At 44.6% G+C, this 25212-nt stretch overlaps 2 protein-coding genes across 2 annotated transcripts in view; one reads left to right on the top strand and one right to left on the bottom strand.

Moving 5' to 3' along the window:
* The first annotated feature begins 212 nt into the window (after positions 1-212).
* Positions 213-22825, top strand: C5H11orf65 (chromosome 5 C11orf65 homolog). Its single transcript, XM_069969765.1, has 9 exons — positions 213-399; positions 2152-2253; positions 4750-4842; positions 9308-9361; positions 12053-12262; positions 12544-12677; positions 15705-15875; positions 18785-18840; positions 22194-22825. Exons 2-9 carry the CDS (start codon positions 2167-2169, stop codon positions 22289-22291), a joined length of 903 nt encoding a protein of 300 aa, XP_069825866.1. The 5' UTR covers positions 213-399; positions 2152-2166; the 3' UTR covers positions 22292-22825.
* The window catches only part of ATM (ATM serine/threonine kinase), a 114169-nt gene continuing 111339 nt past the window's right edge, over positions 22383-25212 (bottom strand). The window contains exon 63 of the mRNA XM_069969764.1: positions 22383-23787. Within this exon, the coding sequence (XP_069825865.1) occupies positions 23604-23787 (184 nt within the window). The 3' untranslated portion in view covers positions 22383-23603. The remainder of the gene's footprint in view (positions 23788-25212) is intronic.

Raw genomic sequence — 25212 nt, 5'->3', positions numbered from 1 at the left:
GGGCTGTAAAGCCCGGAATGTGGAGCCTCTCCCGCAGGAGCCCACATAGTACAGTACTACCACGGCTGCGCGGTCCTGGCGCGGATCACGTGATCGGCACGGTAATCACACAGCGCCATCTACAGGCTGAGCAGCGACACCCTCACCTACGTGGACCTGTGCTTGACGTCACTTCCGGGAGACGTCTATTGCCATAACAACGAGACGCTTCTCAGAGAGCTGTGGGGTTATGTAGTGGATTCTTATACATAAGACATGAGGAGTGTGGCTGTGCGGGGCAGTATACACTGTATATACACTGACTATATCACCCGGGGACATGACTATTACCTCACTGTGTGACCTAGGGGCAGTGTACTGATCAGGAGTGGCTGCTGGAGAGTCCCCATCACAGTGCAGGTAAGGCTGTATGTGCTCTGGAAGAGATTATATGTGGCTATTGGATAAGGCCGTCCATAGGGGGCGCCATCTGTGTGCCAGCAATGTCCTCACTGAAGGGGGCGACACTGGTCCTGGGGATATAGAGACAGAAGCCATGGAACGCTATGGGGAGGCTGTGGGCAGCTGCCTGGTGGTGGGTTATAGGGGCCGTGTGCCTGTACTACGTGGGAGCTGTATACCTGTACTACCTGAGCACTGTATACCTGTACTACGTGGGAGCCGTATACCTGTACTACCTGAGCACTGTATACCTGTACTACGTGGGAGCCGTATACCTGTACTACGTGGGAGCCGTATACCTGTACTACGTGGGAGCCGTATACCTGTACTACATGGGAGCCGTATACCTGTATTACCTGAGCACTGTATACCTGTACTACGTGGGAGCCGTATACCTGCACTACCTGAGCACTGTATACCTGTACTACGTGGGAGCCGTATACCTGTACTACATGGGAGCCGTATACCTGTATTACCTGAGCACTGTATACCTGTACTACGTGGGAGCCGTATACCTGTACTACCTGAGCACTGTATACCTGTACTACCTGAGCACTGTATACCTGTACTACCTGAGCACTGTATACCTGTATTATCTGGGCGCTGTATACCTGTACTACCTGAGCACCGTGTACCTGTACTACCTGAGCACCGTATACCTGTATTATCTGGGCGCCGTATACCTGTACTACCTGAGCACTGTATACCTGTATTATCTGGGCGCCGTATACCTGTACTACCTGAGAACTGTATACCTGTATTATCTGGGCACTGTATACCTGTACTACCTGAGCACTGTATACCTGTATTATCTGGGCGCCGTATACCTGTACTACCTGAGAACTGTATACCTGTATTATCTGGGCGCTGTATACCTGTACTACCTGAGCACCGTGTACCTGTATTATCTGAGCGCCGTATACCTGTACTATGTGAGCACCGTATACCTGTATTATCTGGGCGCTGTATACCTGTACTACGTGAGCACTGTATACCTGTATTATCTGGGTGTATTAAACCCGTATACCTGTAATGTTTGGTCATTGTATACCTGTATTATTTGGGTGCTGTATGCCTGTATTATTTGGGTGCTGTATACCTGTTTTACTTGGGCGCCATATACCTGTACTATTTGGTCACTGCATACCAGTATTACATGGGCATCTTACACCTGTATTAGTTGTGTGCTGTATACCTGTATTATTTGGGCTGTACCTGTATTACTAAGGCGGCGTATACCTGTATTACTTGGTCGCTGTATACCTGTATTATTTGGGTGCTTTATACCTGTAATACATAAGCGTCTTATACCTGTATTACTTGGGCGCCATATACCTGTTTTACTTTGGCGCCGTATACCTGTATTATTTGGGCGCCATATACCTGTATTACTTGGGTGCCGTATACCTGTATTACTTGGGCGCTGTATACCTGTATTATTTGGGTGCCTTATACCTGTATTACCTTGGTGCCGCATACCTGTATTACATGGGTGTCTTATACCTGTATTACTTGGTCGCTGTATACCTGTATTACTTGGTCTCTGTATACCTGTATTACTTGGGCTCTGTGTACCTGTATTATTTGGGTGCCGTATACCTGTAATATCTGTATACCTGTATTTCATGGGCGTCTTATACCTGTATTACTTGGCAGCACCATTGTGAACTGTGACTAATACTCTAACACTTACCATGTGTTCTTCTGCAGAGCCGTACATATAAGATGGGGGATATGAGCGATCCAGATGTGTACACCATGGAGCAGGACAGAGCAGCACGAGTGATCCAGAAAGCCTTCCGCAGGATCCTGGTGGGTGTCTTCTGCCGGGGTGGGACCCTTACCAGCCACCAGAGCCACCATCAGAATGATTGTATACTAAGAAGCTGTACACATAATATCATGCTGCTGCCTGGGGTGACAGCACAAGAACTCAAGATCACAAGATCTAATGTCACTCGCATTGACTAGAATTGCTGGTTAAACGTACTTAGGGCTTGTTCACACAATACATTTAGGAGCCTAGAAGTCTATCTGAAGATTTGCATCAGAAGTCTATGCAGTGTTAGATGTACATTTTACTATTTTGGGTCATTTTTTTTTCAAATTTTCCATGATACTCAATATATTTTATGATAACCTAAAATCATCATGACCACTAAGTTTAAAGCTAGGCTAAGGAGTCCTGTTCTGTCCGTGATCTGTACAGAATAAGGCTATGTTCAGACAGCGATTTTTATTGATTGTATACTTTGGTGGCCGTTGTTGCAGTGATGACCCTTGGTAGATTATTTAAAGGGGTATTCCACTCAAACATAACTTTTGCCATGTTGCTGCCCATGGTGAGACTAAAAATTCCTTCCGTACTTGTTGTTATCTATTCAGTCTCCTTCCCCCAGTTCTGAGTTGCTGCTTTCTGCTGAAAACACAAATCTGCATGTAAACTTTTCTCTCTGTCTCCCCCTTCTCCCCCTCCCTTCTGAGACGACTGATGTAAACAAGTCCCTGGCAGGCTTTATCTGCAACATTGTATCTTCTTTGTAATACCGGGAAGGTTATTCTGAGGTCAAGTTGGTAATGAACTCACTGTGATTAACCCTCCCAGCATTACAAAGAAGCCACATTGTTGCAGATAAAGCCTGCCAGGAACTTTTTTACATCAGCCGTCTCAGAAAGGAGGAGGGGGAGACAGAGAGAAAAGCTCACACACAGATTTTTGTCTTATTAGCAGAAAGCAGCAGCTGATAACTGGGGGAAGGACACTTGATAGATAATAAGTATGGAAGGAATTGTTAGTCTCACCATGGGCAGCAACATATCAAAAGTTATGGAATACCCCTTTAAGTGTAAGTTGAATGATGGCCGCTTTTATCACCCTTTTGGATGTGGCTATTATTATTTTTTTTTTTAAATGTGTGTGTGAACAACTTAAATTGATTAAATTAAATTGATGCCATTGTTCGCTAAATAAATAATCTCCCCCAATAAATGTCCTGAACATTAATTTGACGGCTGCTGCGAACAGTGGCCGTTATTCTATGCATTGTGTTAACTAACAGCTGTTGTTTTTATTGACTTTAATGGGAATTATTGAAGACTGAAAACAACAGCCATTATTTTATTAAAAAGAGTGTGAACATGGCCTTAAAGTGGAGTTGACAACACAATGCAGATAAGACAATAGCAGTTTAGCCTTCCCTTCCCTGTAGAATGACCTTTGCACAGGTCAGAGAGCATGCTAACAAAGCTGTCCCATACAAAGAATAAGGTCTGGAGATGATCATTGTGCCTATGTCCATGATGCTTGCTGTAAATAATACCACAAAATGCTGTTAAAGTGGCGTTTTCAAATCAGCCCATGTCAGAATGTTGTATAATTTTGTAAAATACTTTATAATCTCAAGTCTTCTAGTACTTATCATCTGCTGTATGTCCTGCAGGAAGTGGTGTATTATTTCCAGTCTGACACAGAGCTCTCTGCTGCCACCTCGGTCTCTTTTTCTATAGAGATATATTGCTGCTCTGGACAGTTCCTGACATGGACAGAGGTGGCAGCAGAGAGCACCGTGTCAGACTGGGAAGAATACACCACTTCCTGCAGGACATACAGCAGCTGAGAAGTACTGGATGGCTAGAGATTTTTAAATAGAAGTCATTTTCAAATCTATATTTTTTTTTCTGATAGGGCTGTAACCAGTGGAAAAAAAATCTAGGCAATACATTCCCTTCAAACGCCTGTTCATTGGCTGACTGGATCTTTTGTGTAACCAATAAAATTATTATCAGCCACACATTACACATGGGTCATACCATTAATCGAGCTGTGTAAATAGATCAGTGCTCAGTATCCTCCGGGTCTTACGCTCACTTGAACTATCCCGTTAACTCTACCAGCAGGACAATGCAGTCTTGGGGGAAATTTTAGCAGATAAGACGCCTCTAACCTGCTGATAGTTCCCTAGTATGCAGGGAGCGCCAAAGAGGAAGGTAGGTCTTTTACCTTCTTCCTCAGCTCCATTCCCATGCAGTTAGCAGTGTAATCCTCGGTCCGGAGCCCAGACCACTAATTTCGCCCACCCCATTATCATTACTGGCTTGCATCATGGGGGTGGGGCAGTGCTCCTAACGGTGCTCCAAACCGAGGATTACACTGCTAACATCATGGAAATGGCGCCGAGGGGGAAGGTAAGAGACATACCTTGATCCTCAGCACCCTCACGCAGTAGGGGCTATCAGCAGGTTAGTTAGTCCAACCTGTTGATAGTTCCCCTTTAATGTAACTAAAATTTATTCTTTATCTTTTATCAGGACATGAATGTTTTCAAGTATTTTAAAAATCTTATCAGCTTCAAAGGTCAAGGGGATCCAAGACTTTTGCTGAAGTGCATTAATCCCAGAGAGGTCAGTACATGATTACATGTTGTTTCCTTAAAGGGGGAGGAAAACTGCTTCCAAATCAACTGGTGTCAGAAAGTTATACAGATTTGTAAGTTACTTTTATTTAAAAAATCTCAAGTCTCCTAGTTGTGCTGCTGTATGCCCTGCAGGAAGTTGTGTGTTCTTTCCAGTGTGACAAAACGCTCTCTGCTGCCACCTCTGTCCATGTCAGGAACTGTCCAGAGCAGTAGAGGTTTTCTATGGGGATTTTCTACTGCTCCGGACAGTTCCTGACATGGACACAGGTGGCAGCAGAGAGCACTGTGTCAGACTGGAAAGAATATGCCACTTCCTGTAGGACATACAGCAGCTGATACGTACTGGAAGACTGGAGATTTATAGAATATAAATAATTTACAAATCTGTAAATCTTCCTACACATTAGAAAAAAGTTGGCTGTACTTCCGTAGTATTGTTTGGTAATGGTTATGATTGTTTGTTCTGGGTGGGTGGGGCGTGGGAATGTAAAAATGGAACTTTTTGTTAGAATTTTTTTTTTAAAAAAAGAAAAAAGTTGGCCAAACCCTCTGATTTCTGCTGATAAGGTGTATTCTGGCCTCCCAACCCTCCTCTCACAAATTCTATTGGTGGAGAGAAGAATCGGGCATGAGGCCCTTTAGCTGCCTGAACCTTCTGTCCTCAAGGGAGATAAGTCTCCAGTAGAGGAGTCTGGCAGCGGCTTACCTCCCCTAAGCATATGGAGGCATCCGGGACCATAGCCATCGCCAACAGCTATCACATAAATGTGGGTTTCTTTAGACATCAAAGCCATTGCTTCTTTATTGTAATGTTATGATGTGCTTTATTGCGTCCTCGTGCTATTGGATCGGTGACATTACTTCTAAGGAACAATGGACTGGGTCCCCACAGATATAGTGAGCTGTTTTTGGCTCTGGTTTGTAATGCTGGATGCCAGCAACAGCAGATGTTAGGTGTTCCTGTAGCGTCCTTATATATAGGACCCTGGATTGCAACGTGTCTACAGCTGCACTTCTTCCAGAGAGGAACAAAGCCCCCTTTTTACTGACTCCTCATCCTCACATAGCATTTCATGCGAATACTTGTCATTTTACAGGTTTCTGCTGGTCATGTGCAATGCTGTTCCTGACTGGTGGCAGCACGCTACTTGTATAGCTGTAGTTTTTCCACAATAGGAAGTGACAGATTAGTAGCTATATACATTCTATTGGAAGGTATAGTATATTCTGTAATAAATGTTTATCATGCATCGAGTCATGTAATCCAAGTGACATCTGCTGCATCTGAAAGCTCAACAAGACCCTGACTCCACCAGGTAGCGATATGTCTCTGTTTAAAAGAAGTCTCCATTTTGGATAAGCCTCGGACCAGATTTAGCCTAGTAATGGCTACAATTGTTCAGTTTGCAAGCTTAGGCTGGGTTCACACGCAGTATTTTTCAGTCAGTATTTGATCAGTAGTTTGCAACCTCAACCAGGAGTGGATTGAAAACACAGAAAGGCTCTGTTCACACAATGTTGAAATTGAGTGGATGGCCGCCATTTAATGGCAAATATTTGCTGTTATTTTAGAACAACGGCTGTTATATTGAAATAATGGCCGTTATTTACTGTTATATGGTGACCATCCACTCAATTTCAACATTGTGTGAACAGAGCCTTTCTGTGTTTTTAATCCACTCCTGGTTTTGGTTGCAATATGAGGACCACAATACTGACTGAAATATATGTAGTGTGAACCCAGCCTTACAGTAAATATATGCTGTTATTTTAAAACAACGGCCGTTGTATAGAAATAATGGCAGTTATTTACCGTTAGGCTGGGTTCACACTGCATTTTTGCGTTTTTTTGCATTTGTGTGCATCCGTTTTGATGCGTTTTTCTATTGACTTCCATTTTTTTTAAAAACGGATCAGTTTTTTTTTAACGGACACAAAAGTAGTGTTTTTTTTTTATAATGAAAGTCAATGGAAAAACACATCAGAAGGGATGCACACAAATGCAAAAAAAAACGGATTGCAAAAACACAGTGTGAACCCAGCCTTATATGGCGGCCATTCACTTAATTTCACCATTGTGTGAACAGATCCTTTCTGTGTTTTCAATCCGCTCTTGGTTGAGGTTGCAAAATACTGACCAAATACTGACTGAAATATACTGTGTGTGAACCCAGCCTTAGGGTCCTATTCCACGGGCCGACGATGGAAACGAGCGCCGATCTGCTAGATCGGGGCTCGTTTACTGGGCCTATTCCACAGCCCGACAATCGTTAGCGAGGGCTGCAGGGACATTGTTACCGATGTCCTTGCAGCCCTTGTTTTTCTCCTCCCGGTCCCGCGCGGCAGCATCAGCTTCGGAGCGACCTGACTGAACTGACAGAGCGATGGCCATGGCGGTCCTTGCCAGTGATTGGCTGAGCGCTCTGTCAGCTCAGTCAGGCCGCTCCGAAGCTGATACTGTCGCGCGGGATCGGGAGAAGGAGAAGACCTACGCCTGGACAGATAATGTATGATGATTGTGAAATCGTCAGTCGCCCTCTGCGCCTGATATTCCACGTAGCGATACGCTGGTGGCAACCGATGATTTTAGGTTTGAACCTAAATGAACGATCAGCCGATGACACGATCATCGGCTGATCGTTCTCTCTATTCCATGGAGCGATAATCGGCCGAATCGGGCCGATTTGGCCAATTATCGTTCTGTGGAATAGGCCCCTTAAGCTATGTTCTCTGAAAAGATCATCCCGGCCATATTATCTTTTGCGCCGCTGAGTTCTGATACAGACGCATCCATGTGCACCCGCATCAGAACTTCCCTCAGCACACAATGGAGCGTGCGGCCGGAGCCGCTCACTCCATAGTGTGCAATGACAGGGTTTTCATTGAATAGCGGCCGCAGAAAACTGACATGTTAGTTGTTTGCGGCGCCGCAAGAGATCCCAGCCGGAGAGTATACCGTGTGAATACGCTCCGGCCGGGATCCTATAGACGGCAAGGTAACATATTTTTATAATAATCATGGCCGTATAGGACACTGATGCACAGGCAACTGCAGTTTTTGAGTCCCACAGAATAACCGTATACACATGGAAATTACACATACATAGTCACTAGCACCCACCATCCTGCCAGCATGAAGACTTATACCCTGAATGTAGGCCAAGTCACAAGTGTCCCCCCATCCTAATGCAGGAAAGGACAGGTAGTTACAATGATGCCATCCATCGTTCAGCAGATTCCCACTATTAATTCGGAATTCCCTAATAGGGTATATAAATATGGGTTTTCTAAACTGGACACCCCCTGTAAATCATTAGTTGTATAAACCTGTGATTGTCCACATAAAATTTCTATAACTCCCATTCATTTCAATGGAGGGTGAGCACATAAGCATGGTCATCTCTCTAGTGAAACTACGGACCAGTCTGCCCCATGTTTGTTTTCTGATAAATAGAGTCTTAAAGGGGTACTCTGACAATCTCCAGTCTTCCAGTACTTATCAGCTGCTGTATGTCCTGCAGGAAGTGGTGTATTTTCTCCAGTCTGACACAGTGCTCTCTGCTTCCACCTCTGTCCATGTCAGGAACTGTTCAGAGCAGTGGTAAATCCCCATAGAAAACCTCTCCTGCTCTGGACAGTCCCTGACATGGACAGAGGTGGCAGCAGAGAGCACTGTGTCAGACTGGAAAGAATACACCAGGACATACAGCAGCTGATCAGTACTGGAGAACTTGATATTTTTAAATAGAAGTAATTTACAAACTTTTAACTTTTTGACACCAATTGATTTGAAAGAAAACAAATGTCACCGGATGACCCTTTTAACTGCCTCATATGGACTGATCTGTCAACTAGAGATGTCATAAAAGTTAAAGGGACACTCCAGACAAACCTGATGCAGAGTGCAGGAGAGCCGAGCATGTGCCTATATATATATTATAAAATATGCAGCACATCAGCTGCTTATAACCTTCCCGGGTGACTCGATGGGTAATCCAGAGAGATGGATCTGGGGATCAGATGGTGTGCCTGGTACATGTGATCCTTTAATATATGATTCCAGGAGTCATTGGAAAAGCAATTACATGGGATGAGTACTCGGCTGGGGAAATGGTGCTGTGGTCATGACCTTTACTTATTATATAGTTTATGTTTGTTTCCAGAAACAGAGAGAGATTTATGTCTGTTATCCATAACGATAGGCTGTAATAGGAGGTATAGAGAGTGTTATGTATCCGCCGCTGCGGTTCAAGACCACATTGCAGCGCACATTCTCTAACATGAAGATGAATAGAGTGTAAATGTTCTCTTTACAGAGGTGACCACCGGCCTGTAAGGAATCCACAGATGTGACTGTAGTGAATCTGACATAAATCCACATGTGCCACAAGTTAAGATTTCATCCTTTACATTGGATCTATCTCAATATATCTCTGTGTTTTTCTTTCCAGGCAGGACTTATAGATGCAGCCGCTGGTGTACATGTCCGCTTCAGACTAGGAGGGGTAACTATCAATTGTATCTGTTTCAGCTTGGAACACAGTATTAAACTCATCCTGAACTCTCATTAGGTGAACATTAAAGGGAATCCATCACCATAGAAATGCTACCTAAGCTATCGGAATTATGTTATAGAGCAGAAGGAGCTGAGTGGATTGATCTATATACAAAGTCCTCCTGCTCTCCCCAGTGCTGCACCTCCCTATATCTCCTACCTCATCTCTGTCTACCGCCCTACCCGTGCCTTAGGGCCCTATTCCACCGGACGATTATCGTTTGCATGATCATTACCGATTAACGATCTCAATCGACTGCTATTGCGAAAGACCTGAAAACGTTCACTCATTTCCATGGAACGATAATCGTTACTTATGATCGTAATTGCGATCGTTTTTCTTCGCTATCTATTCACTAATGCGTTCGTATCTATTGCGAACGACCGAACGATGTCTTATTCAATGCGAACGATTTGCGAACGAGCAACGATAAAAATAGGTCCAGGTCTTATAAAGCGATCAACGATTTCTCGTTCGGTCCTTAATCGTTAACTGCATTTCAACCGAACGATTATCGTTTAGATTCGAACCATTTAACGATAATCTGAACGATAATCGTCCGGTGGAATAGGGCCCTTACGCTCCTCTAACGACTTACAACTAACATCCACCTTGATCCGCACCTCTCACTTCCGTCTCCAGGACTTCACCCGAGCTGCACCAGTTCTATGGAATGCATTACCCAAGACCATCAGGCTCACCTCCAATACACAAAGCTTCAAACGTGCCCTCAAAACTCATCTATTCAAGCAGGCTTACCAGGTTCCCTAATTTTGACTGCTACCCTCCCCCCCCCCCACACACCTACCTTCCTCCAGCACGCACACATACATACATACATACATACATACATACATACATACATGCACACACACACCAAGCATTTAAGCACCTGTGCATGCAGGCATTGGCTGGTGACAGGCTTACCCACCCTTACCTGCACTGCCTTATTTATAATGATGGCCGGACCATAAGAACAATGATGCACTTTGCCCCTCTACCATCTTGTCTCGCACCCCCTCCTGATAGTATGTAAGCTCATGCATGCGAGCAGGGCCCTCACTCCTCATGTATGGATAATTATATGTATCTCTCTGTAATGTCTATTTTTTGTCTATGTATGTACCCCCAGAATTGTAAAGTGCTAAGGGATCTGTTGGCGCTATATAAATAAAAATTATTATTATTATTATTATTATTATTATCTATATCTTTATGGGAAAAGATTCATTATAACTTGTAATTTATTAAGTAAAATCTCTGATGTTTCCATGCTAAAGAGTCCAGTTCATTGAGTGACTCCGCCCACTGGACTCCTTACCACAGGATGATCAGGGATTTCAATCAACTTATACTGAATCTTTTCCCACAGAGTTATATATCAATCCGCTCAGATCTTCCTGCCGTATAACACGATGGAGATAGTTTAGATAGCATTGTCTTGGTGACAGGTTCCCTTTAAATGCACCACTACTCTGCATAGAATGGAGAACTGGGTAACCTGATTTCAGAAATCCCTTTTAGGGATTACATGTGAGTGGACCCTTAAGGCCTTTTTCTAGGGGCCAATTATTGTTTATAAAAACACTCATTTGGCCAATAATAGCCCCATATAAAAGTGATACCGATCAGGCGAGGAGCGGATGTTTTGCGCGGCACTAAAAATTCATTGCTATGTTTTTGAACATACCCTGATTTTGTATTTCCAAAACCAGTACCAAATACTTGTATTTTTACTCTTACTAAGTTTTTAAGCGTTTTTCATTTTGATCAGTATTTTTAGCAAAGCTAGTACACTGTATACTGTCGTGTTATTTAGTTCAGTATATAAAGAGTAGACAGTAAGCTCCTTAACTCCCCCTAGTGGTGGCTGCAGGCACCAAGAAAATGATCATTTACCTCTGTGTGCAGAAGCTATGCCCCTCTCAGAATAATGGAACCCTGACTGCTGTAAAGAGATGCTAAACGGCTATATACACAGAATATTGGACCTCACATTGTCATGGTGTGAAACAGGGGACATCTCTGGTTTCTCTTGGAGTAATATCGGCTTGTAGCAGTATAACGGTCCTCTGTATATTTCCTGGCTCAGAGGGCAGTAGTACAATGTATGATGCGTCTGTGATAAGATAACAGTACTGTGTGATCCTCTATCACATGTCACTGACATACCACATATACATTAGAATATCACTGCAGCTGGGTGATCATGGTGACCATATCCTGCCATAGAGTTGCCGGGCGTCTTCTACTCTGTGTGACTAGAGATAGGCCCTGTTACCCTTTATCACACTATAACAGCCATATAAGATATGTATATGTGTTTATAGAAAACAAAATAGTTTGCCTCCTAATATATATCCCCTAATGCTGGCCATAGGCATATGATGCTTGTTGAGTGAATACTTGAATCTCCCAATCCTACATATATATGAATGTTCACCTCATGTATCCTGACTGCAGGAACTCTTCTGTTAGTGGCTTCTCTATAAGAACTAAAGGATTGGGCAGTGAAAATCCAGCTTGTCTGATCCTGTTCTCCCCATTTGAAATATAAAATATAATTTCTAAAATATAAAGAAATTATAAAAATATAAAGTTCTAATCAATGTAAATTCAATGTTTCCTTTCTATATGCAGACACAATTTCCACCCAACATCTATTACAAGTTGTTCACGCACCGGCCAGTTGTGGATATGTGCGCCAATAGCCCCAAGGATTATACCAAGCAGTCTCTGAAACAACCGCTGCCAGGGCAAATCCACAATCATGGGGCGATCCCCGAGGACGACCGAAGCGGCTGGTACAGCAGAGTGGAGAACAACGGCTGGAGGCTCCTGACGCTCAGGGTCGGTGACTACAACAGGGTCTTTATAAAAGTTCCTTTATGGGTCATGGCCTCAACTGGGGGAATGTATAGATTTTTCTGACATTGTTGAAAAACTTCCTTAGATCTCCCAAAATTCATCTGGAATAAGATAGTTAATAGAAGTCAGGGAGGAGGGGGATGCAGCTGCAGTTTATTTCTCATTCTGTTTCTGTGAGGCTGCCTGCTGTGAAATATTTGGGAAGCAGAAGTGGGAATACATCTGATACTATATTGTTAGTAACCCGTCCTCTATCTCCTCAGCTCCCTAACAGCGTAGATGAAGTGACTGCAGCCGATAACAAGAAGAGATTACCGTTCTACCACAGCAAACTGCAGAGGAAACAGGAGGTCTTAAAAAAGCAGAAACAAAGGAAGATAGACTGGATGAGAAAGATGTAAGTAAATAATGAAACATTACATTGTCTCCTGCATAAGGAGACGCTGCTTCCCCGACTGCACCGAGGGGAGGCTCAGCCATCTATATCCAGCTCCAGGGTACAGTTTTAGGATACAGTACAATTGTCATTGCTGGGACCAATAAATACAAAATGATCATTGCTGAAACTATAGCCGTGCTGTATCTCCTGCCTTACAGAAGGCTTTCCCAGAGTTGTGTCTTTACAAATCCTGCCTCCATTTCCAGATGCCTTGAGATGTGACATCTATGCAGTAATGTCATGTGATCACATCATCATCATGGGTTCTCATTCTTTACAGCAGGGACCATGGACCAAAGTTGTAATAAATTTTGACTATAGTATGACATTCTGGACTTTTACATAGATACACATCGCTATGTACATGAGGAGGGGGCCCCATACACTAGATGTTTATGGGAGACTGTAACATTTTATGCACAATGTGTGTAAAGGCCCTATTCCACGGAACGATTATCATCCGTATTCGGCCGATATCGGCCGCTACGGACTATAATCGTCCCGTGGAATAGAGTGCAACAATCAGCCGACATCGTTCATGTTGGCTGATCTTTGCAGTCGCTTGTTTTTCAACATGTTGAAAAACAAGCGACTGATATAGCAGCGATCTGCTGCCGTCGCTCCGTTGAATAGGAGCATCGGCAGCAGACGCTGCTATATCCTATGGGCTGCCTGGACGATCAGAATAGCTGAATAGCGGCGGCAGCGAGCGGGGAACGAGGAGCAAACGAGTGCTGAGAGCGCTCGTTTGCTCCTCTTAACGACCCGTGTAATAGAGGCTACGTTTACACGGAACGATTATTGTGCGAATTTGCACGATAACGATCGAATTCGAACGATAATCGTTCATTTTGATCTTTTAACAGGTTCTTAAATCGTCGTTCGTCGTCCGCAAAAATTCGCCGATCGTTCCGTGTAAACCGTCGTCACGCGATAGTCCGGCCGCTCGCAGCCCGGCCCCCCGCTCATTCGCAGCCCCCTGTGCCGGCTCGATCGCCACCCCCGCCGCCGCTCTGATCACCACCCCCGCCGCCACTCCGATTGCCACCCCCGCTCCGATCACCCCCGCCGCGACCATACTTTACCTGCTCCGCGTAGCAGGTCTTCCACATCCCCGGCTCCCCTCTTCAGCGCACTGATTGGCTGAAGAGGAGAGCCGGGAATTTCAAACGGCTCCTCTTCAGCCAATCAGTGCTGCCGTGCATTGATTGGCTGAAGAGGGGAGCCGGGAATTTCAAACGGCTCCTCTTCAGCCAATCAGTGCTGCCGTGCATTGATTGGCTGAAGAGGGGAGCCGGGAATTTCAAACGGCTCCCCTTCAGCCAATCAGTGCTGAAGAGGAGCACTGATTGGCTGAAGAGGAGCCGTTTGAAATTCCCGGCTCATCTCTTCAGCCAATCAATGCGCTGAAGAGGGGAGCCGGGGATTTGAAGACCTGCTACGCGGAGCAGGTAACGTATGCTCGCGGCAGGGGCGATTGGAGCGGCGGCGATCGGATTGGCGGCGAGGGTGGCGATCGGAGCGGCGGGGGTGCCGATTGGGGCGGCGGGGTGGCGATCGGGGCGGCGCAGGGGGCTGCGGTTCAGCGGGGGGGCGGGCTGCGGGCGGGTCGGGCTGCGGGCGTGCGATCGCAAAACCGTCGCTGATCGCCGTCGCCGATGAAACGCTGATCGTTATAAAAAAAAAATCGTCTTCGAAATCGTTAATCGTGCGATCGGGCCAATAATCGCCTCGTGTAAACTTTAGCAAAGAGCTATATTCTGAATTCCGTTATCATCTCCTACAAGTCTGATGAACTTGCACTGCAGGAGCCTTCCTTATGTCCCATTCTCCGAGCTCCCTGCAGCCTCTACTGACCTGAATAGGACTTCATTTGGCCTGTAGTAATAATGTCAGGCCAGCAAGAACCACAGTATGTACATACAGCGCCATCTGCTGGTTTTCTTGTGCTTGTGAACGTACCATGGCCAAGTACACACTACTCGTATACATCACAAAACACCCCCAGGGCTCCCATCATAAGCTGAGCTGCACCAGATGAATAAAATACATGCAGACAAAGCAGCTTCTCCCCCCCTGGAGGCATGGCATGTATCCCCTTGGTACACGCACAGCAGATTGAGAACCAGGCTCCTATGATTTACAATGTAATAATAATTTATATGTTTTTAGCTGCTGTAACCTGGACTACACTTATAAAGGTAACTCCCAATATAAGCTCTTTTTCAATTCTGGATATTGCTTGTCATTTGTGTCACAACAGGCCAGAGTTCCCCAATCAGTGGCCCTCCAGCTGTTGAAAAACTACAACTCCCAGCATTCCCTGAAAGCTGTGAAAGTATGCTTGGAAAGTTATTTTGCATAATATGAAATGTGCATAAAAAAAGTGCGGTGGATATTGCATCTTTTGGCATGGTGTGTGATGTGTATCATGTATACTGTTTTATTGCATGATGTGTATCATGTGTACTGTTTTAGTGCATGATGTGTACCATTAGTCTTGTTTCGGCATATGATGTACCATGTGTACTGTTGTGGTGCATGATGTGTATCATTGGTCTGTTGTGATGCATTGTGTGTACCATTGGTCTGTTGTGATGCATTATGTGTACCATTGGTCTGTTGTGATGCATTGTGTGTACCATTGGTCTGTTTCGGTGCATGATGTGAACAATGTATACTATTTTGTTGCATGATATGTACCATTGGTTTGTTTTGGTGCTTCATGTGTACTATGTGTACTGTTTTGATGCATGATGTGTACCATTGGTCTGGTGCATGATGTATATTGTTGGTCTGTTTCGGTGTATGATGTATACCATACCAAAAAAAGCCTTGTGGACCCAGCCTAACAGAGTAACAGCATTAGATCAGGGATGATTTTTTTTTTATGGCAGAAAACCACTGTGTGTAGATTTTATTTACTCTTTGTAAATAGTGTCATTACCCATAAAGCCTTTTCTATTTCCAATCTGGCTCCATCAGGTATTATGAAGGAAGTCTACATGCACAGACAACAGAACCCAACACAGCCATACTGGTCCACAGAGCCACGGAGGGAGTCATACAGTCAGTGGAGCAGCATGGCGCTCAGGCTGTCCTGGACTGGGAGGTGGATGAACTGCTGAACTGGACCAATGCTCTAAACTATGATGAGTAAGTGTGGAGAGGACATGTACTGGGTCAGCATATGTAACAGGGATGGATGGTGGTGGGCGCTATGTGTGTATAGCCGACTTCTTCATAAATGTCTATGGAATCATTAATATCCGCCCATACCAGACTGTGATCTGAGCAATGTATCACACCCCAGGCTGCAGCAGATACATTGCATACTGATCTGATTTCACTTCTTATGCATATTCTGAGTGAGTTTCTGTGCATATTACCTAATCTAACATTTCTGATCATTGGTAAGTGTCTGCTGTGTGCAGGGGAAACTGGCATCAAGTGTCTCTGCAGCGCCACCACAGGGCAAATTATGTATCACACGGTACCCATGAAAATCAATGGTCTGTTATGTATAGCACTGAGGGCGTCAAGTGCTCTAGTACAAGGGCTATGTAGCAACTTCAGATTAACAAAAGACAGGGTTCAAAAGTAAGGATTCCCTCCTATTAAAGGGGTTATCCAGGATTAGAAAGAGCACAGCCACTTCACTGCAAAAAGTCCCCATGCTGTGTGCAGTATTGCAACTCTGCTCCATTCACTTCAATGGAACTGAGCTGCAGTACCACACCCAAACTGAGGACAGAAGTGGTGCTGGTTTCTGGAAGAAAGTGACCATGTTTTTCTAATTCTCAATAACACCTTTTAATACAGAGCTCTGGTATTTAAAATTATTTTGCAGCAACCTATTTTAGGACTGCGCAGCCATTTCTCCTGATCATGTCTCAAACCATTTTTCTTAAAGGGGTTGTCCAGCGGAAATCTTTTTCTTTCACATAAACTGGTGTCAGAAAGTTATATAGATTTGTAATTTACTTCTGTTAAAAAAACTAAAGTCTTCCCATACTTATGAGCTACTGAATGTCATGCAGGAAATGTTTTATTTTCAGTCTGACACAGTGCTCTCTGCTGACATCTCTGGCCGGGACAGGAACTGTCCAGAGCAGGAGAGGTTTTCTATGGGGATTCAAAGAAAACCGAGACAGAGTTCCTGTCTCGGCCAGAGATGTCAGCAGAGAGCACTGTGTCAGACTGAAAATAAACCAACACTTCCTGCAGGATATATAGTAGTAGCTGATAAGTATGGGAAGACTTGAGATTTTTTTAATAGAAGTAAATTACAAATCTATATAACTTTCTGATGTCAGTTGATTTGAAAGAAAAAGATTTTTTTCTGGACAACCCCTTTAAAGGTGTAATCCAAATTTAAAAGAAAATCGATAGCCGCTATTTTCTATACACATTGCCACAGTTTTTGTGTGGTATTGCAGCCCGTGTCCATTTAGGTGAATGGATGTGAGTTGCAATGCCAGGACCTGAGGACAAAGGGTAGCGCTGTTTACAGAAGAAAGCAACTATGTTTTTCTAATTTGGGGTAACTCCTTTAAGTAGAATAATATGAAGTGAGTGGTATTGCTGATCACTGCAGGCCTATCTTCTTATTTAGTCACTGGCTGTTTATGTTCCTTGGTGCTGCCTCTACAGGGGGCAAAGGATACTACATGCAATTTAAAAGCCATGTGCCTTTCTCGGGTCAGGTGCAGTGATGCGAAACACTCAGAAGTTGAGGAAAATGCAGACAAAAAAATACTGGGCCAGTCTCTCAAAAAACAAAAAAAAAACAGGACTGCCCAGGTATATGGGGATATCAGTAGAATGTGACTGCATCTGTTCCAATATGTGCCATATGCTGGTCTCTGCTGCACCAGTTTGAGGTTTCCCATGCTGCGGTATCCCCAGGGATGTAGATGCTACCATGTATGTAGCTGTATATACCTCTCCGCTAGTACAGTCCACCATCGTACTGTAGCCTCTTGTACATGATGTCTGCAATTCAGTTTAACAGCTGACAATGAGATGAGAATTTAAGTCGCTGTGCCAGAAGGAGAGAAATAATCGCAGCCATGGGAGCCTGAGCCGCAGCAATAAACAGAATATACTCATAGAAAAGCTTGTTAGCAGAGGAAAAACCCATAAGGACATCTGTGTTTACTCTGTGCCGGATTCTACATTACCGGGTTATGTGCCTGGAAAGACATTGTATCCAGAGCGATATCACAGAGCTGCACTATATCGCTATAATAGTGCAGACCGTCACATCTTATCCACTGTATTACACCTGCAAATGGATGTACACAATGTCTCCCCTATTACACATAACCTGCAATCTTCAGTCTTGTTTCCTGGAGCCCAGATCTGTGCATCAGAATAATGCAGTCTCTTGTATAGCATAAAGAACTCCATCGTGAGCAAGAATGTATAGTGCACCTATACAGATCAGCCGTAACTATAAAAACACAGGCCCAATACTGTGTACAGTCCCCTAGTACCACTAATTTAGATTTAACCTGTTGAGACCTAGACTCCACAAGACCTGTGATGGTATCTAACATCAAGACACGGTCATGGATGGGGAACCTTCGGCCCTCCAGCTGTTGCTAAACTACAATTCCCATCATGCTTGGACAGCAAAAGCGACGCCCTGCGGAACTTTGGCCAGAAAATCGCCCTACCTCGGCCTACATGTCTTCTTCCTATAGAGGATCATGGTGCCATATACATATGATGTGTAATAAAGAAAAACTGTGATTCATTAGACCAGTATGATCTTCATCGACCTACTGTAGGTGCATTTGGCAATGATAAAATGTCTTTGATCTTGGCTGGGCTGTACTACACGTATAATTGACTAGAACTGGATAAGAGGCCTCTACCAAACAGAGCTATTTAATCCCAACCAGAAGTAGAATTGAATGGGAGCAATAGTGCAGTCACTTGGCTGTTTCCTATGCCATTATTCATCCCTGCGGAGAGCGATCACGCGTTCTTGTTCTGCTCTCTGAGAACAGGGATTTTTTTTTTTATCATAAATGTAATTGTGTCTATTTCCTTTGAAGGTATATTAGCAGCTGGAAGGCAATAGGAACAAGTAAATCATCCTGTGCATTCGCTGGTAAGAAGAGTTTTATCTCTAAATCTACTAGTACCTTTAAAGTTAATGCAACATAAAAATTGTTCTTATACAGCAAGATCTATGGTCATCATCATTGTGTCCTATGGACAAAGATAGATAGATTAGGATTTAGAGATGAGCAAACCTTGAGCATGCTCGAGTCGATCCGAACCCGAACTTTCGGCATTTGGTTAGCTGTGGCTGCTGAACTTGGATAAAGCCCTAAGGCTATGTGGAATAGTCATTGGCTGTATCCATGTTTTCCAGACAACCTTAGAGCTTTATCCAAGTTCAGCAGCCATCGCTAATCAAATGCCGATCGTTCGGGTTCGAATGGACTCGAACCCGAACCCGGTTCGCTCATCTCTAATTAGGATAGATAGATTAGGATAGATTAGGATAGATAGATAGATAGATAGATAGATAGATAGATAGATAGATAGATAGGATAGATAGAAAGATAGAGTTCAAAAATCCGCAGCACTCGCAGGTAGAGATGAGCGAACCTTGAGCATGCTCGAGTTTATCCAAAACCGAACTTTCAGCATTTGATTAGCGGTGGCTGCTGAAGTTGGATAAAGCCTTAAGGCTATGTGGAAAACATGGAAATAGTCATTGGCTGTATCCATGTTTTCCACATAGCCTTAGGGCTTTATCCAAGTTCAGCAGCCCCAGCTAATCAAATGCCGAACGTTCAGGTTCGGATCGACTCGAACCCGAACCCGGTTCACTCATCTCTACTCGCAGGTTCTCAATGTGAATTCAATGCTTTATTTTCCCATGTGCAATAGTAACTAGAGATGAGAGGGCGTTCACCACTCGCTGCCGCCACTATTACATGCGGCAGCAGCGAGCGGTTGAGTCTGGGGGCGGCCGCCTGGGTGATCGCTTGATTGTCCGGGCAGCCCATAGAGGATAGCGGCAGTCTGCTGCCACCGCTCCTATTCCACGGAGCAATGGCAGCAAATCACTGCTATCCCAAGTCGTTTGTCTTTCAACAAACGACGCAACGATCAGCTGATATGAATGATGTCGGCTGATCGGTGCCTTCTATTCCACAGGGCGATTATCGGCTGTATGCGGCCGATAATAGTTACGTGGAATAGGGCCTTTAAAAGTGTGCTACGTGTGTGATTGGTGGGGGTCTGACTGCTGGAAAGGCCATTCATTATAAGATGGGTGGCCTTGTGTCCTCCTGGCGGTGATCGACCATGTACACTACGTCTCTTTTCCAAGTCAATGGAATTGCCAAAAACATCCAATTACAGTGCTGGGATATCTCTGGCAGTCTCTTGTGGCTTGAGTGGAGTGACATAAATATGCTTGACGGCCACTTCAGTTATTTTGTGAAAAATGGGGCCCCCATTCCTTTCATCAATGGTGTTTCTGGCTGTCAGACCCCACCACCACCACCACCACCCACACACACCCACACCTATTGAGTGGATACGTCATATGTTTTGTTTATAGTGAAGACCCCTTTTATAGGAGAAGTCCGGCGTATATTTTTATTAAAGTATAGTATTGCCCCCTAAAAGTTATACAAATCATCAATATACACTTATTATGGGAAATGCTTATAAAGTGCTTTTTCCCTGCACTTACTACTACATCAAGGCTTCACTTCCTGGATAACATGGTGATGTCACTTCCTGGATAACATGGTGATGTCACTTCCTGGATAAAATGGTGATGCCACGCCCTGACTCCCAGAGCTGTGCGGGCTGTGGCTGCTGGAGAGGATGATGGCGGGGGAACACTGAGGGAAACAGAGCACTGGAGGGACACTGAGCATCCCTCTGCTATCATCCTCCCCAGCAGCCACAGCCCGCACAGCTCTGGGAGTCGGGGCGGGACATCATTATTTTATCCAGGAAGTGACATCACCATGTTATACTGTAATAAGTGTATATTGATTTGTATAACTTTTGGGGGGCAATACAATACTTTAATAAAAAGTATTTGCCGGATCAGAACTATCACACAGATTAACCAAATCCTACATTAGTAACCATAATCCCCATGTTCCCACCACAGACCTGTGACCGAACGTATAACTTCCTAACTATCCGCATTACCATAAATTCCACCATCGTCCTCCTCACTATCCCACATGTGGATGCACACACAGACTCCATGGCAGTGACTGACAGTCTATGTAGCTGCAGACACTGAAGACTTAAGTATTGTGAAATGAAGTCCGTGCGCATTTCCATCTGCCGCCATTAAAATAACTTTCATTTTGGAGACTCTTCCTCTGCTCGGAGATCTCGCCGTCTCCCCTGGGATGAAGTTCTCTGATAAATCTGCAGTTTTTGTAGCCTGCGGGATATTTTGATACATAGCGCTTAGTCTGCAGTGAAGCCGTTTTCTACAATGGATGAGATTGGTAACTGGAGTTTGATTAACTCTGGCTCTCCAGGGAATAGACTCGATTTTTATTCCATTTATAACTGTGCAGAAAGTGTTGCTTATCTGTCCGACGTCTGAGCACACAGCATACATCCAAGTTATGTAGCTAGGCAACCGGAGTCCCGAGAACGGGAACGCGTAACGCTCTGCTAGTGCATCTCGCACCCCTGAACACAGGAAAATTCGTAAAAGCTGCAAATATACAGAATGACGGTGCCTACAAGTGTTTTTCATACAGCTCTCAGTGGTATCGGTGACAAATGCATGGAGGTCAGACTTACCAGCTGCATCAGTCTTAATTGGTTCTAGTGAAGTCTTTATGTATTGCACGTTGTAGCTTCTCATGTGCCCTAGACCTGTATTGGTGAGCTGGCTGTCAAGACACAATCTGTAGTGTGATTTAGTCATTGTGGGACAGGGAGTTACTTACGTTCAACAGATGGTGAATAGAAAGTAAAATATTGTCTTCTAAAAAGCAAGTTACAGGCTACATAGGGTATGGGTTAGGTTAGGGGGTATTATGTCTGTCCAGTCACACATTGGTTTACCAAAAAGGAAGTGATTGTTAAGTAACCTGAATTATAGTAGGATGAGTAGGGGAAAAGAGGTTACTGATGCATGGAGCTAGGTGCTATGTGAGCAGAAATTAAATAAACCGGCAGCAGCTCAGGTTGGAAGGGGTTACACAAAGTACTGAATGGCTAGAGGCAGTGGAGACAGAAAGCAGTATTGTGACCATACAGCTTAAACAGGGTAAAGCTGCCCTGAGCATTATGAGTAGTAAAAGATGAGATGAGAAGGAAGCTTTGATTTACATTTGAGGACCATTATAGATCAGTGCAGAACATTGTGTAATAATGTGATCACTACCAGAATATAGTCATACACTATATAACTCTGTGTTTCTCTAGGACGTTTCATGACTGTAATTTGACTTGCAGGGACAACGATAATCCGCTCTCCGTATGATCTATATGAGTTCTCACAGCTGTCCTCACCAAGCTTGTCACTGACCACCAGTAGAGAAGAGGCAGACTAACATCATAGATCTGAGTCCAGGATCCTGGACGTGACAGTGGAAGGAACCTGGAAATCCCTTCTTACATTCTCAGATATCCACAGTACATTAGTTAATTTACAATTGTTATTTTTTATTTCGGACAAAATCTACAGTACTGAAATGTATGTTATACATGAAGAACGGACATAAGGCTTGCTACCTACATAGTAAAGCATTATAAAATGAACAATGTAAAGTTCCCTTTACCTGTTTATCTTATTTCTTCAATGCATCTACATTATGCAACTATGTTGTGTCCAAAGCACCTATACAGATCTGCTTGTCTCCATGGTAACAGACAACAAACAAACACTGTGTAGTCTGATCAAAATCCCTTCCATCGGTGCACTGCCTATTAAGTAAGGAGACAGATGAGAGTATGACTGACTACACAGGGTTTGTTTGCTGTCTGTTACCATGGAGACATATGGCTCTATATGGGTGTTGTAGAGTGAAAATGATAGGAGATCAGCAAAGCTGCTTCATCTTTTTTTTTTTTTTTTTTTTTTTTTTTATACATAAAAAGAGTTTATGTTTATAATAAAAGGAAAACTCCCCTGAACCTTCATTAGTGCTTTTCTCTTAACTTCTTACATCTTTTTCAGCTTCTAAAATGCTCCTCCAACCCAGGAATGGAAACATTTTATGAGCTTTATATATGCAGAAATTCTGCACCCCCTGTAGTTAGGGATCAGTTCCACCTACCACTCCCAATATGTTGGCTAGTGGCATGTCGCAAGTTTGGCATTTAAGAGTGTGGAATGGGTGACAACCACTCTGAGACATGTGACTACAGCAGTTACCCCCCACTTTCAGGGAAAGTGCTCTTTAGTTATAATTTGGTCTCAATCCAAAACCTGGCGATTACCCATAACAAAAACCAGGGGCTCACCTCCTCCTGTCTAAAGTCAGCATGTAGTACTGGACCTCCACTACAATACCACACACAGTCAAGGAACTAAAGTGGCGCTGCTGGGGGTATCCTTCGTCCTTAATTCCTAAGGTATTCCTATGTGGACATCTATAGCATATTCACCTCTGGAACAGGCACCTATTTTAAGATCAGAGACCCCCTAATCCCATCCGGCCTAATTGTGGCCATCTAAAACATAGTTTAATGAAAGTTGTGTAAAGAGACATTACAGTAAAAAAATGTTTACATCCTATTAACATGAATAGAGCTCTACATATGCCATAGACGTCCAGATGGGGATACCCCATTAGACTTAAATGACTGTTTACATTACATTCTTACAATGTCAGTGAATGGCGGGTATGACTGGTCCAAATGTTACACCCAGGCTTTCCAGCCAGGGAAGAGTCTGCTGAGGTTTTTAGGATCCATGGCCTGCTGGATGAGGAGATTCACTTGTCCTTCTGCATTGAGCACCGTCCCCTCCTCTACTCCCTTAAGCTTCTCCTGAAGCCGCAAGAGGACACGTTCCGCCACTTTATTGAAGCTCTGAGTGTCGTTGCTTAGGGAAAAAAAAGAGAACAATGGTAATACAAACACGTACATAATACAAACAAGCATTTACTGAAGGCCGATGTATACCAGCCCTATGCAGCGTGCTGTAATATCTTTGCTTCATATCAATTAGCATGGTCGAGGCCAGGATAAACTGTTCCTGTGAACAATGGAGCTTTACCTTCCACAAAGTGTCATGGCAGCTCATATTATCTATGTATATGCCACATTAAACTTAATGTTAGGTAACTTTGCGAACACTACTTATCCTTACTGATTTTCAGTTACTATGTGCAGCGGGGGAGGTAAATGAAAACTTTCTACTTAGACTGAGTAGTCCAAGTTTTAACTGTCTAAGGGTAAATTTAGGGCTGGGCGATATGGCCTAAAATTTATATCACGATATAATTTGATGCATGCACGATATAACGATATATCACGATATATAATTATAAATATATAGGGGAGGGCTGATGACTGGCAAGGGGGGGTGATAACTGGCACAAGGGAGGGGAGGGCTGATGACTGGCAAGGGGGGCTGATAACTGGCACAAAGGCTTCAGCCCCCTTTGTGCCAGTTATCAGCCCCCCTTGCCAGTCATCAGCCCTCCCCTATGCTGGCCCCTTTGTTCCAGTTATCACCCCCCTTGCCAGTCATCAGCCTTCCCCTGTGCCATCAGCCCATCCTGTGCCAGTCATCAGCCCTCCCCTGTGCCAGTCATCAGCCCCCCCTCCCTTGTGCCAGTTATCACCCCCCCTTGCCAGTCATCAGCCCTCCCCTATGCCTTCAGCCCCCTTTGTGCCAGTTATCACCCCCCCTTGCCAGTCATCAGCCCACCCTGTGCCATCAGCCCCCCCTCCCTTGTGCCAGTTATCACCCCCCCTTGCCAGTCATCAGCCCTCCCCTATGCCTTCAGCCCCCTTTGTGCCAGTTATCAACCCCCCTTGCCAGTCATCAGCCCACCCTGTGCCATCAGCCCCCCCTTGTGCCAGTCATCAGCCCCCCTTGTGCCAGTCATCAGCCCCCCTTGTGCCAGTCATCAGCCCCCCTTGTGCCAGTCATCAGCCCCCCTTGTGCCAGTCATCAGCCCCCCTTGTGCCAGTCATCAGCCCCCCTTGTGCCAGTCATCAGCCCCCCTTGTGCCAGTCATCAGCCCCCCTTGTGCCAGTCATCAGCCCCCTGTCGCCAGTCATCAGCCCCCCGTTGCCAGTCATCAGCACCCCCAACCCCCCCCCCCCCCGGTGCAAGCCATCTCACCCCTCACTGTTTTCCAGGCATTTCATGTGCCAGCCATCATGTCCCCCCAGCCAGGGCCATCATCAGCCCCATGCCAAGCCATCTGCCGCCCGCCCCCGACCCCTCTGCTACTTACCTTTCCTGCAGGGCTGGCTGATGGAGTCCGTGAGGCGAGACGGGCCGCGTCTTCTTCCC

The sequence above is a fragment of the Dendropsophus ebraccatus genome, chromosome 5, assembly GCF_027789765.1.
Source record: "Dendropsophus ebraccatus isolate aDenEbr1 chromosome 5, aDenEbr1.pat, whole genome shotgun sequence".
In the NCBI taxonomy this organism is placed as follows: Eukaryota; Metazoa; Chordata; class Amphibia; order Anura; family Hylidae; genus Dendropsophus; species Dendropsophus ebraccatus.
Note: the sequence above shows the minus strand (reverse complement) of the source record. Positions and strands in the feature narration are given on the sequence as shown.